Below are 19,392 nucleotides of genomic sequence, written 5' to 3'. Positions count from 1 at the left end.
ATTTAGTAATGTTTCACAGGACGTCTTATCACGCCCACTACTAATAAAACTGTAATTTTCCCAGTTGATAGTTGGATGATGATGCTGTACAAGTTGTACATGCTGTACAAGGACACTGGAGTTTTGTTTAAAGTTTGACACTCATCAGTCTAATGGACGATAGAAGCATCCAGTTACCAATTTGTGCTCATCCCTGATAACGAGTCTTGCCCACACAATCTTACATGCAGCTTCAATTTCTATCTTGGTGGATTTAAGTTACTTGACTACTACGACAAATACAGCACCTCTATTTCCCATTAACCTAATCTTTCGATACACACTTAAATTTTCGCCAAAAATCTCACTGTTATCAATTTCAGGTTTCAACCTGCTTTCTGTAACTAGTATTATGTGTGCTTCAATGCACTTTGTTGTGAATGCTTGAGCAGTTAAACACTAGGATGTTAATACTCACACATGTGGAGGCATTTCTTTGGATCTTTCACTGATACTTCTGGGTTTCCTACAGCTATCGTTAACTGGATTATTGGTGAGTTACCCACATGGCACACTGCCAATAACTGCGCCAGAGGTAGGAGTATAAAAAACACTCTGACACTAAGACGTAACATTCTGACACTACCAAGTCCGTTCCACCTCGATTGACCACCTGAAGTGGGCAATATGGCTACCACTGCATAATCCTATTAATACTGTTTTATGTTGAAACTACACACATTCAATAATATTGTAAAACTGTCAATATATTGATCATCTGAGGGTGCTTATTGACACATTGCCAATACTAGAAATATTGATGATCAGTATTGATGGACTTCAGAATATTCCCAGTATTGTCAATACATACTGAACGTATGAGACCAAATATTGAAGGTCTGATAATGGTGACAGAGCTTCAGTAAACAGCCATGCAGCGTGAGTGCGCAGTGTTTATATTTTAAATTCACCATTGCGTACGTCACATCTCAGATTCAATTTTTAAAGAGTCTTTAACATAAAAGAATTTTAATAAGCCTATGCAAGGGTAGTCATTGTAAATGCCACTTTAGGATGATTAACAGAGGATTCTCTATGCATTGTTTACTTTATTAATTTGAGAATATAGTGCAGATTCTTGTTACACAGCAGTTTTAGAAAGCACTCCCGTTTCGAAAAAGGTGTCGTATATCTACAATGACCTAAGAGGCCTGCTAAATGCATGTCAGTTTCATCGAATTACCACAAAGAGTGAGAAACAAGTTTTACGTTAATTGCCTGAACAGGTCTTAGCCAGGCAGATACAATTGGTTCACAGGTTTCCATAGAATTTCACTAATTGGTCTTGGTGATATTACACAGCTAAACTTCCAGAATTAGAGTGATCTGTCAGTCTTAGACATCTCAAAGTTACTCCTAATCTCTTGACGAACGCGACATGCTCTCTCATTAATACATTTTACTTCTCAGTTTTATCTCGAATCAACACTAATAATTTGCCGTATGATGCAGAAATCTTCGGAAAAAAACTTACGAAACTTTTCGGGTCCGTGATTCTAACTTCAGTCAGTAAATTAACATGCGATCCTTCGCTCCTTTTTTCAACCAGTCTCGGACCCATTTCCTGTTTTTCGTTGTTTTCTATTACCTGGAAGCTGCAGATTTTATAATTGCAACACACGCTTTCCTTTGGCTGTTCGATACCTTAACCTTCTAAAATCGCGCTGTCAACCACAAATTTTTGTCGATGTTATAGTGTGAAGTCGTTTCAATACATGGCACGTTTGACAAACTAGTATTGTCAAAAAGTACTGAACGTGTGCAGGCTCCTTAAAAGAATACTTGAAAACTCAATCTGTGGGATGGCATGTTAAAAGACGAACTGAAGCATAAACAGTGAGCATGTTGTATGGTTGATTCGTGAATATCATGAATGTTTGCAACATCTGAATGGCGAATAGACCGTCAGTTCTCGACCCCACATACTCGATACACATTAACGATACCGAAAATGTTTTGGGATCCGTCAGTACTGCTCGTCAATATTTATAATATTGACAATACTTCAATGTGCGCCCTCAGACGGTCAATATGTCGCGGTTTGACAATAATATTGAACTGTTAGGGCTGGGCAAAATCATGCGTGAAGTGCACTGAAACAGAAAGGATTTTTTTCTTTCTCCTTTTTAACATGTTTGGCTTATTAAAAATACGAACTATATCCAAATTTATTATATTACAAACTGTTATGAATGCAATAAAACATTTGGCCGCTCGTAATATGAAAAAATATAAACAAAGGATTAATACGTACCAAACTTTCAAACTCATTTATGCTTACCAACTATGTTTATCGTCACTTTGCGATTCAAACCGGAAAACGTAAGAAAAAAGAGTAAGGATAACGCATGTGTATAGATTGGTCTCGTCTAAACGTCACCAATTGGAATATTCTACGATTAACGATGCAAAATGTTTGTCGTCAGTGCTGAAATCAATACCACCTTTCCCTTCATCCGTGACTTTCAGTGTTGGCCGTCGCCATTACAGCGACGACAGTGTTCGTCAAAAGCGCTTTCGTTCATCGTCGTTTTCGGCGACAGGGTTTATCCCTGCTCCCGAAAGGGTTTCGTTTCCTTCGTGTATAAACTTTTAGCATCTTTTGAACCAGTTTTGTGGCACTGGCAAAAGGTTTTATTATTTGTGTAATTTTAATCATGGCTTGCTGAAAAAATGTCGGGCCTGAAATTGTTTGCTGTTTCTCCATGCGGAGATTATTTCTCCACCATCGTAGATGCTAGAGGACTTTACTATGGACAAAAAATCAACTCGTTCAGTACAACCCCCAGTAAAGGGGAATGGTACTGAGGCTAAGAAGAATCAAGGTGAATATTGACTTAACCTGATCATTTTAATGACCTTGGCAAACTGTTATTTGTTGTTCGTGTTATTATGAACGATTGTTTTGATACTGGTTTTTCATTAGCATAGCAAAATAAGTTGTGAGTTTTAACAGAATGAATTTGTGACTCGCCTTTTAGCACAACAGATGCCGTGTTGTTGGTGTTTTTTTTTTTTTTTTTTCCTTTTAATTTAACGATTGCGCAATGGTTTCGGACAAGCTCCTCATTTTTCTTTCTTCATATAATAATTCATATTGCGAAGTCGTAGTAAATTTGCAATTGAAAGAATATAATGCCTATGGTCATGGTTTACGATGTGACCAGAACAGAGAGAACAAAAATTAACTTTGGTACAAGTGCTTATTTTATCTAGTCGCAGAAACTCACAGAAGCGAGAAAGGAGGAATAAAGTTAAGTGTAGAACTTGAATCATCGTAGCCCGTAGCTTAAAAATATGTAGACAGTTTTGCTTGTAAATATGGAATAAAAAATATTACCTGAAAGGAAACATCAACAATAGAAGTAAACGTTCCGTAATATTAACGAAATAGGCCTGCTTGACCATCTAATTGTCCTATGGAGACTGATAATGAATCTGTTACCCTAATTGCTGTTGTCACAGTGTAAATGACAGTGTGAAGAATATTTGACAAGTTGCAGCTTTTCACGTAACTCGCGTGGAAGTGCCCTTGTCTGTGAAATACTACTGAAAGACGGAAAAAAAAGATAAAATAATGTAAAACGCAGTTGTATAAAGTAGATGTATGTTGATGCAATATCAGCTTCTGTCAATTATTTACAGTCACCGTATGAATGGGAATAAAGTTGATTTTTAATTGTGTAAAGGCTCCGTATGATGCCATGTTTTTCAAAGAGAAACTGTACTTTTTTGTGAAGTGACACATTCCATGTCATACCAATTATAGCCTATGGACCATTAGATTAGATTAGATTAGTACGTGGTTCCCCCTCCCCCCCTCCCTCCCCGGAAATTACCCACTTATTATATCCAAAAATTCATCTAATGAGTAGAAGGAGTTGTCATTAAGAAATTCTTTTAATTTCCTTTAAATGCTATGTGGCTATCTGTCAGACTTTTGATGCTATTAAGTAAGTGACCAAAGACTTTCGTGGCAGCATAATTTACCTCCTTCTGAGCCAAAGTTAGATTTAACCTTGAGTAGTGAAGATCATCCTTTCTCCTAGTGTTGTAGCCGTGTACACTGCTATTACTTTTGAATTCGTTCGGATAGTTAATAACAAATTTCATAAGTGAATATATATATTGTGAGGCTACAGTGAAGATCTGTAGCGCTTTAAATAACTGTCTGCAGGATGATCTTGGATGACCTCCAGCAATTATTCTGATTACATGCTTTTGTGCTATGAACACTCTTTTACTCAATGATGAGTTACCCCAGAATATGATGCCATAGGAAAGCAGAGAATGAACATAGGCATGGTAAGCTAATTTACTCAGATGTATATCGCCAAAATTTGCAATGACTCTAATAGCATAAGTAGCTGAACTCTAATGCTTCAGCAGATCCTTGGTGTGTTTTTTCCAGTTCAATCCCTCATCAATGCATACACCTAGAAATTTTGAATATTCTACCATAGCTACCGATTTCTGATCGAAGTCTATATTTATCAATGGCGTCATTCCATTTAGTGTGTGGAACTGTATATATTGTTTTGTCAAAGTTTAATGAGAGCCCATTTGCAGAGAACCATTTAATGATTTTCTGAAAAACATCGTTTACAATTTCACCAGTTAATTCTTGTCTGTTTGGTGTGATAGCTATACTTGTATCATAAAAGTAACTAGCCTAATTAATTATACGCAAGAATGTACAGTGCAATTAAAAAAACATATCAGAAGAGGGTGTGTGTGCTTAAAAAATTGAAATGACAGGAAGTATTCCAAATTAAAATTAAAAATTGTAGCCAGAGTGAAGTTATAGTATTACTGTTAATTGTTCACCACCTGTAAAGTCAAAGATAACACATTTTCTGTATAGGCTATTATTACTTAGTTAAGTGTAAAAGTAATCTCATTCTAGTGAAATATCCTGTGCCAGTAGTAACTGACAGTCGGATCTACTACTCTCACTGCTACAGAAAAGATATAAATTAGTTACAAAAAATGTAATGGGAGTCCTTTCTTCACTCCTGCTCTTTTAGTTTATTTCCTCAGTTGAATATTTGTAAGGATGATGGGTCAACAGGTGTGTTAAATATAAGTCTTTGGCTAGATACGTAATGTTAATGGCTTCTGTCACATCACCTTTTGGTGAATATACTCAGTTTTAGAACTTTTCCAGTTCATGGTGGGATTACATAGCAACCAGTGATAGATGTTTTAAAGAGATAACACACTTTTTATTGGAAAGGTTATATTTATGAAAATTCCTTTACTGGTTAAAGCAGACCACTCACCAAAAAGCAGAAGTGTTGAGTTGTTGATAGGCACACTCAAAAGAAAACTTCACTGGTTAAAGTGATCAAGGGTTGAACTTCATTCCAATCCTCCTCCTGTTATCAGGATTTTACACTTCTGGGAGTTGCAACTCACTCTTGTCCCTTAATATAATGAATGGTATTCTTTTATAACACACCAGATGAAAAGCCGAACTTCCTCTCATTGTTTTTAAAGTGTAAGTACAGATTGCGACTGGTGATGTATTTAGCATAATTTTGAATTTGTCGGCTTTTGTTCACCCAAATCCACAAATGTATTCTCCTCATCATTGTGCTGCCCCCCCCCCCCCCCCCCCCCCCCCCCCCCGCAGGAGTCTGTGTTCACCTGTTATGATCACAAGAAAACTGTTACCGATGTTTCCTTGTTTTCTAGTGCATCTTCTTCCATTTGGTCTGAATAGTAAATCTTCTTTTAGTATTGATTGTTCTTGAGTTCTATTAGTATGTGTGTGTGTGTGTGTGTGTGTGTGTGTGTGTGTGTGTGTGTGTGTTAGCAATTATTTACTTTCTTTGAGTCTATCTTGTGTTTTAAAAATATACTGTCCCCTGCTCATCGACATTTTTAGATTACCCAGTCTCGTAAAGGCTTTGGCTTAGATGTATTGTGTGCATCAACCTTGCTCCTAAGCCAACCTTTCTTCAGATAACCTGTGTCATAAATTAGTTTCTTCTGTAATTTGATTCAGTGACTCTTCATTAGTTATTTGCTCTACCCAGTTATTCTTAAGCATTCTTCTGTAGCATCACATTTTAAAAGCTTAGTCTCTTCTTGTCGTCTTATTGTCCATATTTCACTTTCTTATTGTCCATATTTCACTTGTGTACAAGGCTACACTTTAAATATACTTTTTCTGAAAAGACTTTGTAACACTTAAATTTGTGGGTTTTTTTTATGATTCAGCTCTACCAAAAAAAAAAATTGATATAAAATGAAATGGAATAAGTAATCTAATAAAAAGAATAGTTCTCTCTTTCTTGACAATCTAATAATTTGAAGTAATCATGTTTGAAAAGTGTAATTTTTTGGGTTCTGTCTCACCAAAATTTCTTCCCTAACAATCCCATCGGTTACAGCATCTGGCCAGCAGTATTGTTTGCCTCAAGACATTTTACAGCAAATTACTGAAACCTGTAAAAATTAAAAGATCTTGAACTGAACATGGTCTTGGTGGAAGGAGACCTCTTCTTATTTTGACCTCAGACACTTATGAAAGTGTATCATTGGCCTTGAGATAGTGTGTAATGAAAATACCAGGTTTGGGAACTTGATAAAGAAACACATCTTGGCTGCTGTTGCACAGCTATCATGTGAGGCCTATCTGATGATGGAGATGCTGGTTTTCTCACTTCAAAAGAAACCAGCGGTTTTTAAATCACCATGGACCATAGCAACATATTTATCAGTACAGTAATGTTCCACATAAAAGGCAGATTATGCTAACAAAAAGTACACTATACCTTAAACTGGAATTAAACTAGCACACCAACAGCATTACACAATAAAATGACAAATTAATAATTATGTTGCGTGAATTCATTTCAAAAACAGTCAGAAATGTTGCTCTAAAGTTCACCAAAATTTATACACTGTGTGCCATGATCTCCATTGCCTCGGTAATGCACAGTTAAGTTGTGGAATTTATAACTAGGTTTATTCTCTAGTTATAACATAGGAACACTGAAATTTGACACGCTGCATTGTGATAAGAGGTGTCCTTTCTGAAGTTTGACATTACCTTCCCCACAGAGTTGTAGAACATAATAAAAGATGCCAGTTTTAATTTGAGTTCCAGTGGAATATGGACCCATTTTTAACACACCTCTACCTTATTGTTGTTTCTAGAGCTTATACACTCATATTACAAAACCATATATTTTTAGTTTGTATAGAACGTTCTTTCTAATGATTATAGTTTAAAAGAGATTGCGGAAAACTCCTTTTTTGTAAAAGTTGTCCAAAAATAGCTTAAAAATTCTTTGCACTTTGTTTGTAAACTATTGGAAAGCAGTGATAGGAGAATGAATTTTTATGTTCCAAGACCTTGTGGTGTTAGGCACTACATGCAATGTTACAAGTTTATCCAGCAATTACTTCTGGAGATATAAATTACTAAACTCCACAAATTCCCCCTCCCTGCCCTGCCCCCCCTCCCCCCCCCCCCCCTTTCATGTTATCCATGCAAAAATTGCTGTGGTTTTTTTTTTTTTTTTTTTTTTTTTTTTTTTTTTTTTTTTTTTTTTAAAATAGCGCAAAATGTAAAAGACGGCCTAGTTTTGTTTGCTTCAAGAAAATATTGCTGGAGATGTTACTCTGAGTTGCTGAAAAGTCATGGGTGCTTTGTTGACAGCTGCACTTTGTGGTTAAACAAATGATTAGCCTACATCTATGGAAGTATTAAATTAGTGATTGTAAAACTTTACCAATGTTCATTTGGAACATGTGCAGATGTTCATACATAATTTCATCGAAGTCTGTGATGGTCATGTGGGAACCTCTAGATGCCTTGGCATATATGTAGCACATTTGCACCTTTTATGTTGAAAAATTTATCAAACATTTAGTCTGAAATACACCTCTTGGTTTTGATGATGCAATAGGAATCACTTGTGTAGTGCTAATGGCCCTCCTGTCATTTTGTGCTCTAACCACTTCCAACTGTTTCATACAGCACTTTTTCAGTATGGGCATAAAAATATTTTCAATGATTTTTGTCTCGGATGGAATTTATGGTGTGGTAAGACTGATACATAGCATATCCTGACGTTCAGGTTGGATTGGAAGGTAACATCTTGTTAGTTGGCGAAGCTAACAAATGTGATTATTAAACCTAAGATGTGGTGTCCAGAACCTAAGATATCGTGTCCAGAACCTAAGATATCGTGTCCTGTAGTGCAGTGCGAGGTCTAGGTTAGGTTGAAAGGTGACAATTTGGTGGTGAGCTGACAGAGCTAAGGAAAGTGAGAGACACGTGGGATGTAGCACAGTGGTCCAAAATGCAAGGAAACATAATATAGCGTATTAAAGTGGTGTGGTTTCAAAATCTAATGTTGTTGTAATTATCTTTATTACAGATAATTTATAGCCTCTCACTCCCCTGCAGTGTTGGACACCAAAATAGACCCGCAGCACTTCCTTGCCTGTCTTAAAAGACAACTGATAGGAGTATTTTTATTTAGTCATGTTATTACCTTTACCAGATGTACCGGTATGAAATGAGTGTTAAAATACAAATGTGTCGATAGGGAACATTTGTTGTCAACGAGCCTTAATTTTTTTTTTTTTTTGTTCGATTGGTATGACATCTGTCAAAGATATTTAGTATACATAAAGTCATGAAACAAACATCATCATATGTTTTAATCGTGTTAACAATGTCGAATTTTGTACCAGAAAGTGATGATTTGCGGAAAGCATTAATTTTATGTTTTCATTTGAAAAAAAGTGCTGCAGAGTCGCATCAAATGCTTGTTAAGGCATATGGTGATCATGCTCTATCAGAAGCAACATGCAAAAGATGGTTTCAACGGTTCAGAAATAATGATTTTGATGTAAGAAATTAAGAACGTGGAAGACCACCAAAAAAGTTCTAGGACGCCGAATTGCAAGCAATGTTGGATGAAGATGATACTTTGAGCCAGAAGCAAATGGCAGCAATGCTAAATGTTGCACAACAAACAATTTCTGACCATGGGAAGATCCAAAAGTGTGGAAAATGGGTGCCACGTGAATTGACTGAAAGACAGATGGAAAACCGAAAAACCATTTGTTCAATTTTGCTTCAGACATGAAAGGGAATCAATTTTGCATCGAATTGTTACTGGCGATGAAAATTGGATTTATTTTAAGAATCCTAAACGGGAAAAATCGGGTTAATCCGGGACAACCATAAACATAGACTGCAAAACCAGATCGATTCGGCAAGAAGACAATGCTCTGTGTTTGATGGGATCAGAAATGTGTGGTGTATCATGAACTTCTAAAACCCAGTGAAACTGTGAATACTAAATGCTACAGACAACAAATGATCAATTTGAACTATGCATTGATCAAAAAAAGACCAGAATGGGCCAGAAGACATGGCAAAGTAATTTTTTTACACGACAATGCACCTGTACACAAAGCAAAACTGGTTCAGGATACAATCAAAACACTTGGCTGGGAGCTGTATTCACCAGACTCGGCTCCTTCCGACTACCATTTGTTTTCATCAATGGGACAAGCATTGGCTGAGGAACACTTAGATTCCTACGAAGAAGTCGAAAATTGGGTGTCCGATAGATTTGCTTCAAAAGACGAACATTTCTATTGGCGTGGTGTCCACAGATTGCCAAAAAGGTAGTCAAAATGTATAGAAAGCAATGGTCAGTACTTTGAATAAAATGTTTTTATTTCTCAATTCAAAATTAGTGTTTCTTAAAAAAAATTGGGTTTGACCTTCACTTTCCAAATTTTACAGAAGTGCAGGCCATAAACTGTGCACTGTTATCTTTTACACCTAACAATCAAATGGATCTACCTCTGCACCCAGAATTCAGCGTAGCAGCAGGTTTGTTATTGTGGGGTTGCCACATGCCCTCTCAGTGGCAGCCCCCTGACAACACAGGGATCGCACTGCCGGTATCTGGGCTGTAACCTTCCAGTGTCAGTCAAGGAGTAGGTGCCTGTCAGCTTCTGGGTATCGGCACTCCGTGCAACGGTGGGTGTGCCAGATAGCCTTTGGCTTGGCGGTGTGTCGCCCACAGGAAGGGCCCGTGATCAGAGTGAACGGCGGGTGATCTGCAGTGAAACGGATCAAACTTAACAGTGGCAATATCAGCACGGCCATCTCATCAGTCAGGAACAGTGATTTTAATGCAGAGGTTTACAGTCGTGTGGCATTTCAGTCTATGACCATGTCTCAAGATGAGAGCCATTCAACGAGAAATAGAAATGTACAATTTGCCCAAGTTCTTGGTTTGTTCCCGAATTGACAGCCACTGTTTTTCATTGAAAATATTGAAGATCGGTTTGGGGGGGGGGGGGATGAGGAATGGCTCTTTGTTGACCAGTCGCGTGCCAATCAATCGTGGGCACTTCAGGGCTGTGTAAAGATAGGAGATATACCAGTAACCGTTTCCATAACAAGTTCGATGGAATTCAGGGTGATGAAGAGCTGCATACTAATCTGGTGTGGCTGGCGTGGTGTCCAGTTTGTTTACCGCATCGAGAAGAGACCCAAAGATAATAGAATGGACAGTGGAGCTTTTATCCTGGCCTTCCAACGGCAAAATTTTGCCTGGAAGTTCGAGGTTATGGTTTTTAGATGTGATGTCAGGTCTAATTTTCCTCCTCCGATGAGATATTTTAGGTGCCAGAGGTTCGGACACATGCTCCCTCTGTTCTAATGAGGCTGTCGGGCACATCCCATGAAGGCAGTCCTTGTGACCAACGCCCTCAATGTGTTATCTGGAACTATACCCTCATTGGTCACCACAATGCTTAGTGTTCAAGAGGAAGAATAAAAAAAGAGAATAAGACTTGACCGCTTGTCTAATCAAGATGCGAAGAAAAAGTTTGAAAGACTTAATCTGATTTATATGGTCTTAAATTTTGTGACTTGAGTGAGCTTATACATCATGCGATATGGTCTCGCACCTAGACTTTGTCGTATTCCAGGGCCTGCCCCACGGTTGGAGGAGGGAATGACAACCCCCACCCCCACCCCTGTAGCAGCAGTGGTTGCACACTATCTGTGCAACCAGAGATGCCTAGTCATCATCTGTTGTCGTCAGTGATGAGGACACCTGTCAAGGTGCCCCCTCTCAAAGACAGGGACCAGCTGCCATAGGCTGGGGGCTGAAGAAAAGTATGGTCTTCTTCACTCTATGAACATAAAATTGGAAAATATTAACAGAAATCTAAGTCTCTCAGAGATAGGAAGGATAAGCAGAAAGATAAACTTCTTCCTGAGGCTTCAGATGTTCTGCTCCCTGCCCCTGCAAAGGTTGAGCCTGTGCACCTTGACGATGTCTTGCACAATCAGGCAGCCTGCAAGCTGGTAGCAAAGTAATCACACCCATCTTTCCATTCACCATTTTCTCGGACCTGACTCCATTGCTCCTTCAATGGAACTGTAACGGCCACTATCGCCACCTGACAGATTTCCGTCATTTACTGGCTACTTATTTTGTAATTGGCATAGCACTTCAACAAACGCGGTTTACGGCGACACGTCTCCCTGCTCTGAAAACCTACAAACCTTACTGTACCTATTGTGTTAGTGTCAAGTGTGTGTCCAGTTTTGTTCATTCCCTCATAAGCTCTTTTTCAGATGCCCCTTACCACTGAACTAGAGACCATGGCCATTAGCGTCTACCTGTCAGTTTTAATGACAATCCAAATGTATGTTTCCCATTAGCACAAGCTGTTAAAAGTTAATGGAATAGTTGCACCTCTTCCCTTCCTCTTACTGGGGACTTTAATGCCCACAGTTGAGTGCGGGGTGGCGACAGTGTCTCGCGGAGGCCGGGTGCTAAAACCTCCTTCCAGAGTTGGATGTCTGCATACTCAACACTGGAGCTGCAACGCATTTCAGTGTGGCCCGCAAAACGTACTCAAGTGTTGATCTCACAGTTTGCAGCCTATCTTACTCCTGATTCAGTCCATGTTGATCTTTATGACAGCGACCATTTTCCTATTATTCTCTCGCTGTCCACTCAGACATATGGGACATATTCCACTTTGGGCTCCTCGGAAAGTTGACTGACAGGCTCTCTCCTCCAAAGCCACTTTTGCAGTCAGTCATGCGTCGAATATCAACGGAGTGGTACAGAATACTATTGATACTGTTATTCCTGCTGCCACAGCAATGATGTTCTCTGGCTCATTCCAATGGCTGTCGGTGCCATGATGGTCTTCAGATACAGCAGTGGCGATCGGGGAGGGCTGCAGGGGCTTCAGTGGCATGAGCACCATTCCTCTAAGGATAATTTAATAACATTCCAGAGACTTTGGACGAAATTACAATTTTTAATAAAGAATAGGGAGCAGGAGTGTTGGGAGCAACATGTATCATCAGTGCGATCCTGTACCCCATTGTTCCAAATATGAACTAAACTCTGCTGCATATACAGCCAGCAGCCATCAACTACAAACCACCCACGGCGGTTCCTGGCATGCTTGTCAATGGTAACATGTGCACTGATCCTGTTTTACTTGCTGGATGTTTTGCGGCACACTTCACTAGTGTGTCCACTTACAGTAGTTACCATCCTCATTTCCTGACCCAGAATCACCTCACTGAGTGCAGCCCATTATCCTACCATGCACACGGTTCTGTCATACAATGTCCATTTTGGCAAATGAGAGTTTTGCAGCACTTTGGCATATGTCAGGATATGGTTCCCAGGACCAACAAAATTCACAACCAAATGCTGAAATATCTTCGTGCCAACAGCATGAAACATGTTCTTGGGCTTTTTCATATTTGGCAGGAAGGTATTATTATTCCTGTCCTGAAACTGGGTAAGGACCCACATATTTTAAAGAACTGGGCCTACCAGCCAATCCCTCTGATAAATGGGTTATGTAAAATCAGTTGTGTAAGCTATCCAAACTTATGGTCAACTGCTGTCTTTGTTGGCTTTAAGTCTTTCCGTTCCACCACAGATCATCTGGTTCAACTGGAATGTGCCAGTGCGCATACCAACATCTGATTGCTGTGTTCTTTGACCTGCAGAATGCATAAGATACCACCTGGCAACATCACATACTATCTACACTGCATGATTGTGTTTCTGGGGCAGTTCACTCATTTTTATCCAGAATTTCCTGTCTCTCAGACTACTTCAGGTCCAGATAGTTTACTCTCAGCAACCAATGTATACAGGAAACTGGAGTCCCTCAGGAATCGGTCCTGAGTGTAACGCTGTTTGCTATCGCCATCAGTGGCGTCGTAAATGCAGTGGGCGCAACAGTCTCTCCGTCACAGTACAAATGTGTTTGCCTGTATTATGCCTTTGCTTCACTGCGCATTGCTGAGTGCCAACTTCAGGGGACTGTGTGGAGAGTCCACGACTGGGCGCTGAACCACGACTGTCAATTTTCCCCTGCAAAATCATGAGTTATGTATTTTTGTTGACTCTAGACTTTGCGCCTGCACCCAGAAATTTATCTCGGTGACAAGGTTCCTGAAGTCGTTGATACTTCAAATTCTTATTTTATTTGGCCACAAGCTATCTTGGCTGCCGCATGTCTGCTGGCTCAAGGCAACCTATCGTGTTACTACTACTGTCCGCCCTTTTCTAAACTCGTTGACTTGCTTATATAGGAGGCAAATCCCCACGTTTTTGATTGATTTTTCCTTTTTGTATGTGTTTCTCTCATGAATTGGAGGGATTGTGACCCAGTAGTTTAGCCCATTGGACACACAATTGTCATCGGCAATCTTATAGCCACATGGCATTTGCCATTAGAGATCGCACAGTGGATGTGGCTGCGAGCACACAGCCTTTAGATGACAGGTGTCACAGCAGACTCTCAGATGGTTGCAGAGCATGATGAAAAAACAAACATATTACAAATTAGTGAAAAGATATTTGCCCTACCCACCGTATAGTGGAAAGGCACAACATATTGAGTAACATTGGAGATAGGCAACAAACCTTGCCACATTCCCTTCTCAACTACCACCTTAGTTTCATATCCTTAAACTCGAGTAACTGCAGTCCAGTTTTTGTGCATGTTGGGGTTAAATCTCTCTCATTGTATTTTATTCCTGCTACCTTCAGAATTTAAAAGTGTGTGTTCCACTCAGCATTGCCAAAAGATTTTTCTAAATCCGCAAATGCTATAAATGTAGGTTCGCCTATCTCAACCTTTAGCTATCATCTTTAGAATTGAAGTTACTACATTCTTCTTTAAGTCTTGAGATATTTTGCGTGTTTTGTATGTGTTGCACAGCAGGTGGACTAGTACTGTCACGAAGTGAATTTTAAAATTTTTCAGCGAATTGATTCTGTGAAGAAATTTCAGGCTTGCTTCCATGCGTCAGCAACTACATCGGTATTACGACTGTGCACCTGCCAGTCACCCTCAGGTGAGCTTTCAAATACTTGTGAAGACATCCTCTGTTCTGCAATATACAGTGCACTGTGAGTATTCTGGCATGCATCACAATCATGTTGACAGGCAGATAACACTACCCAGCGATAGAACTACGTACTCAGCCGTCCTCCGCATTACTGCTTGCCATGGCTGTCGGTGCACTCTGTTGTCTTTGGTTAGCGGAAATCGTGGAGGTGACAGGATTTCTTGTATAATCCAGTTGGTAGATGCTGTAGTGGTTCATCGGATTTTCCACCATGCATATTTCTTCTTTAATAATGGTGTTTCAAAAAACTGTTGTTGTGACCAAAATTGTTTTACCATGCTCCATTGTCCAGTGGAGGTGCAACGTTTGGCAATAACAGACTTGTTTGGTTTGCAAAAGGTGACTGCTACATTGATTTGCAGTACAATGTTCTTTCACAGTGCATATGGTCTGGCCTATACAAGCCATAACATACTGGCAAAGTATTTTTTAAATCCCATCCTTCCACAGTAACGTAGTTTCCTTTACTTACCCCAGTAGTTGGCAAACTTAGATGGTGGGCGGAAAACTACTTTCATCTGAAAATCATAGATGATTCTGGCTGTTTTAAACAAAATATTATCAACAAAGGGACGAAAAGCTAGAGATTTTGTTGGCATCCTTTCCTCTTTTTGGTTTTTACCAGACACAGCCTTGTTAATCTTTCGGGCAGAGTAGCCATTCTCCTTAAACACTGTCTTTCGGTTGTGAACTCTTACCAAACCATCTGCATACTGTATGAGCTCTCTGTACAAGTTTTTTAAAGCACACTCATAATTTGCGGTGGGTGATGACAATTCGATGATTGTAAATGTGTGGGCTTTCTAGAAACTGAATTCCGCACAGAGCAATCATTTTTCAGTCTAACCAAAATGCACAGGAAGGGAAACCATCTATCTTTCTCTAATTCCATAGGAAACCAGACATTCTAATGAATGGAGTTGAGGTAATATAAAAACTCTGTTAATTTAGCTTCTCCTTGAAACCACACTGTGAAAGTATTGTCCACATATTAACCAGTCAACAAAGACCAAACAAAGTCTACTAAGAGAAAAGATTCATGAAGTCACAAATTTTAGCACAGTGGTAGATTGGAGTGTTTTAAACAACATAGTAAAATTCTGGGATTACTGGAGAAAGGGGTATAACCTGTCAGCTTTGACCAATTATGTCAGAAGTTACCAGAAATGATGTATTGCACAGATTTAATAGCAAAGACAAACATTGAGAAACAAATGAATGCAGGACAGAGAAAACAGATGGTAGACATTTATCACGTATGTTCATATTTCAATTGTAATTTTGAATATATTGCTTTTTTGAGTCCTAGTATCCTATTCTTCAGTTGACCTATATAACTCAGCTGAAGAATAGGGTATTACTGCAAAAAAAGAAAAGAAGAAAAAAAGGAACAGAAGTAACATTAGCATGGAACACCTCAGTTGACATGTATGACTTGTATCCTGAACTGCAGTTGATCTGTATAGGTTAACTGCAGTAAGGGATAAAAGTGTAAAGTATGTCGACCTTTTCGCCTTCGCTAGCACTAGTATCCTAGGTCAACTGAAATACGGGATACAAATTTTACAGGTTTGGGGTTTTTTCCCCCTGCCTCTGCTACTACTAGCATTTTATTGTTCAGTTGATATTAGTATCAGTGAAGGTGAAAAGACAGCTGACCTATGCAGTATAGGTCAACTGGAGAATCGGTTATAGGTCAACTGAAGAACGGGATACTATGTTCGTAGTTCAACTGAGGTACAGGATGCCAATGTTACATATGTTGCATTTTTCGTCTTTAATGGCACTAGTATCCTATTTTTTTCAAGTGACCTTTATAGGTCAACTGAAGCACAGGATACAAATTTTTCACACGTCAGTCTTTTCGCCTTCGATAGAACTAGTATTGGCTGAAAAGTATCGTAGTAATACTAGTGCTGTCAAAGCCGAAAAAGTGACAATTGTAAAATTTGTATTCCGTACTGCAGTTGACGAATCCTGCTTTAAGTCTTCCATATTCATAGGAATACATAAATCCATACCTACAGATGAAAATCAAAATGTAAAAATTGTCCAGAATGAAAAAAAATTCTTCCAAAATATCTCAAACTCACTTAGAATGAAAATAAGTACCAAATGAATTGGAACAAGCATGTGATTTAAGTTAACACAAGCGACAAAAATCGTACACAATGTATAGCTCTGTCTTTTAAAAACACATCCATTTATTTCAGTTTCCGATGATGACACCTCGCAACTGTAGATAACAAATTTAATATCTTATAGCCTGATAATAAGGACATTATCTATAAGTAAACTATGTTATCATTGTTCAAAGCTGACGGGTTGTATCCCGTTCTTCAGTTGACGCAAAAATCCTGGCTGATGGGGGTGTGAGCATTGGGGTGGGGCAGGGGGCATGTTTAAAACTGCTGCTTCTAGTAAAAATTATTCCCAGTACAGAATTTAACTACATTAAATTTCCTAATAGTTTCCACTTTGCAGGGAATGGCAAATTACAAAGTATTAAAAAACTGTTTAAATAGTATAAAGTTAATATTTATTGTTGTATGAAATGGATTAAAAACAAATATTAAATGTGTAAGTTCAGGAGAGCCATATTAAGGGATTGTGTTCTGAAGTGCAACATGGTGGGGGGGATTGCACGCATGTGAGGTAGAACACAAGGACAGTAGATTGCTGAATTGTGGTCATGCACTTCCCCCCTTAATAGGTCTGCAAACTGAAGATAAAACAGTTGATTTCCCATTCTGTCTATGCCACAAGAAGCAACTACAGTGTGTTTCACATAGTTACACTGACTCTCCACAGTGTGCCTTATGAATTGGTGGCAACACAGCTCATAGACATGGAATGCAGAGATTAGTTACTAATAAAACTAATGCAAGAAATACATATGTGCAGAATCTAGAAAAATCTCTGTACATCTTCTTTACACTGCTAGAGGGGAAATTGATTTTAGTCATTGTGTACTGCAGCTGTAGTGTTCTTCTGGGAAAGGCAACTTCCCCTACCACAAGTGCTGCTTGCTTTTCAGTTTAGATAGCCTACACATCCCCAGCATTTCATGTCCAGTTCTCATGTGTGAATAGACAAAATAACTGCACTGAGCACTTGTTCATGACTGGGGTTATGTTCAGTGTATTGAGTGAGTGTTTATTTGCAGTTGTTAAGTCAGCTTTTATGTAAAATACATTCCTGTAAACAGTGGCTGAGAAGTGTGTAATTTTTGATGTTAGTGATCTGTGTACTAGTGTTGCTGGGAAAGGAATTGGACTGGGAAGTGTGGCACTGTGCTACTGTCAATTGTTGACAACATATTGCATATTGTAAAGCCGTATAATTGTATTGTCATTTGGTGGTGACTTAAAGAATAACCAGAAAGTTAATGGTACTTCTCTCACCATTAATTGTGTTAGTGGTAGACTGCATAAATCTCTTCCATTCAAGAACTGCTAGCATTGGTAGAGTGGGCTATACTGACAAGGGAACCTCCCCATCGCACCCCCATCAGATTTAGTTATAAGTTGGTACAGTGGATAGGCCTTGAAAAACGAAACACAGATCAATCGAGAAAACGGGAAGAAGTTGTGTGGAACTATGAAAAAAATTAGTAAAATATACAAACTGAGTAGTCCATGCGAAGGATATGCAACATTAATGACTATAGGACTCAAGGAGCGCCGTGGGTTAGCGTGAGTAGCTGCGAAATGAGAGGTCCTAGGTTCAAGTCTTCCCTCGACTGAAAATTTTAGTATCTTTATTTTCGTAAAGTTATGATCTTGTCCGTTCGTTCATTGATGTCTGTTCACTGTAATACGTTTAGTGTCTGTGTTTTGCGACCGTACCGCAAAACTGTGCGGTTAGTAGACGAAAGGACGTGCCTCTCCAATGGGAACCGAAAACACTTGATCGCAAGGTTATAGGTCAACCGATTCCTCCACAGGAAAACACGTCTGATATATTCCATACAACACTGGTGATGGCATGTGTGTCACATGACAGGAATATGTCTACCCACCTAACTTGTACACTTGGGAAATGGGTAAAAAGATTCTTCTACCTTGCCCGATTTAGATTGTGGATGTGATAATCACTCCCAAAAATTGATGAAAATATAAGCATTTGTTACATAAACTGAAAATAAAAAGTTAAACTTTTCACCCGAGGGTAGGTTTGAACCAAGGACCTCTCGTTCCGCAGCTGCTCACGCTAACCACGGGACCACGGCGCTCCTGAGCTCGCGTGAGCCTTGATGTTGCATATCATACGTATGGACTACTCAGTTGGTATATTTTGCTTATTTTTTCATAGTTCCACACAACTTCTTCCTGTTTTCTCGATTGATCTGTGTTCAGTTTTTCAAGGCCTATCCACTGTGCCAACTTATAACTAAATCTGAGGGGGGGTGTGATGGGGAGGTTCCCTTGTGAGTGAGCCACTTGCCACACATCTACAGTATAGCTTCTAAGGTGGGCGCAAATATGTCTCATGGAATGAGACTGATAGTGTTAAAGACTGGAACAGTAACTTGCTGTAAAGTGATGTGTGACTTACAGTGAAATATCTGAAGTTCCTTTGCAAATAGGTTACCTACTTCTGTCTCAGAGGGGAGGCAGTATAAGTCTCTGGGAGAGCTGAGGCTTGGTTGATGCATTTGATGTATGTGCCCCCTATTGTGAAAAGTATTCCAGACTGTGATAGTGGTGACTATGAAATCGACATTGTCGAATATGTATCCATAGCATGTAACACTTGGGGGGCAGGCTCTTCATTGTGGTCGAAAGTTCACTGCTTCAGCGGTAGAGATTTTTTACATAATAGCTCACCTAACAACTGCAAATAAGTACTCATTTGATAACCTGAAAATAATTCTAAACAAGTGCTCAGTGAGAGTA

At 39.1% G+C, this 19,392-nt stretch overlaps 1 protein-coding gene across 2 annotated transcripts in view; it reads left to right on the top strand.

Annotated features, from left to right (window-relative positions):
- Nucleotides 1–2,494: 2,494 nt before the first annotated feature.
- Nucleotides 2,495–19,392, top strand: part of LOC124614128 (RING finger protein 10) — a 101,368-nt gene continuing 84,470 nt past the window's right edge. Inside the window, exon 1 of one of the 2 annotated variants that reach the window (XM_047142919.1) lies at nucleotides 2,495–2,864. In XM_047142919.1, the coding sequence (XP_046998875.1) occupies nucleotides 2,838–2,864 (27 nt within the window). In that variant the 5' untranslated portion in view covers nucleotides 2,495–2,837. The remainder of the gene's footprint in view (nucleotides 2,865–19,392) is intronic. The other variant, XM_047142920.1, reaches the window with a different exon arrangement.

Source organism: Schistocerca americana, chromosome 1 (assembly GCF_021461395.2).
Source record: "Schistocerca americana isolate TAMUIC-IGC-003095 chromosome 1, iqSchAmer2.1, whole genome shotgun sequence".
Taxonomy (NCBI): domain Eukaryota; kingdom Metazoa; phylum Arthropoda; class Insecta; order Orthoptera; family Acrididae; genus Schistocerca; species Schistocerca americana.
This window is presented reverse-complemented; position numbering and strand designations above follow the sequence as displayed.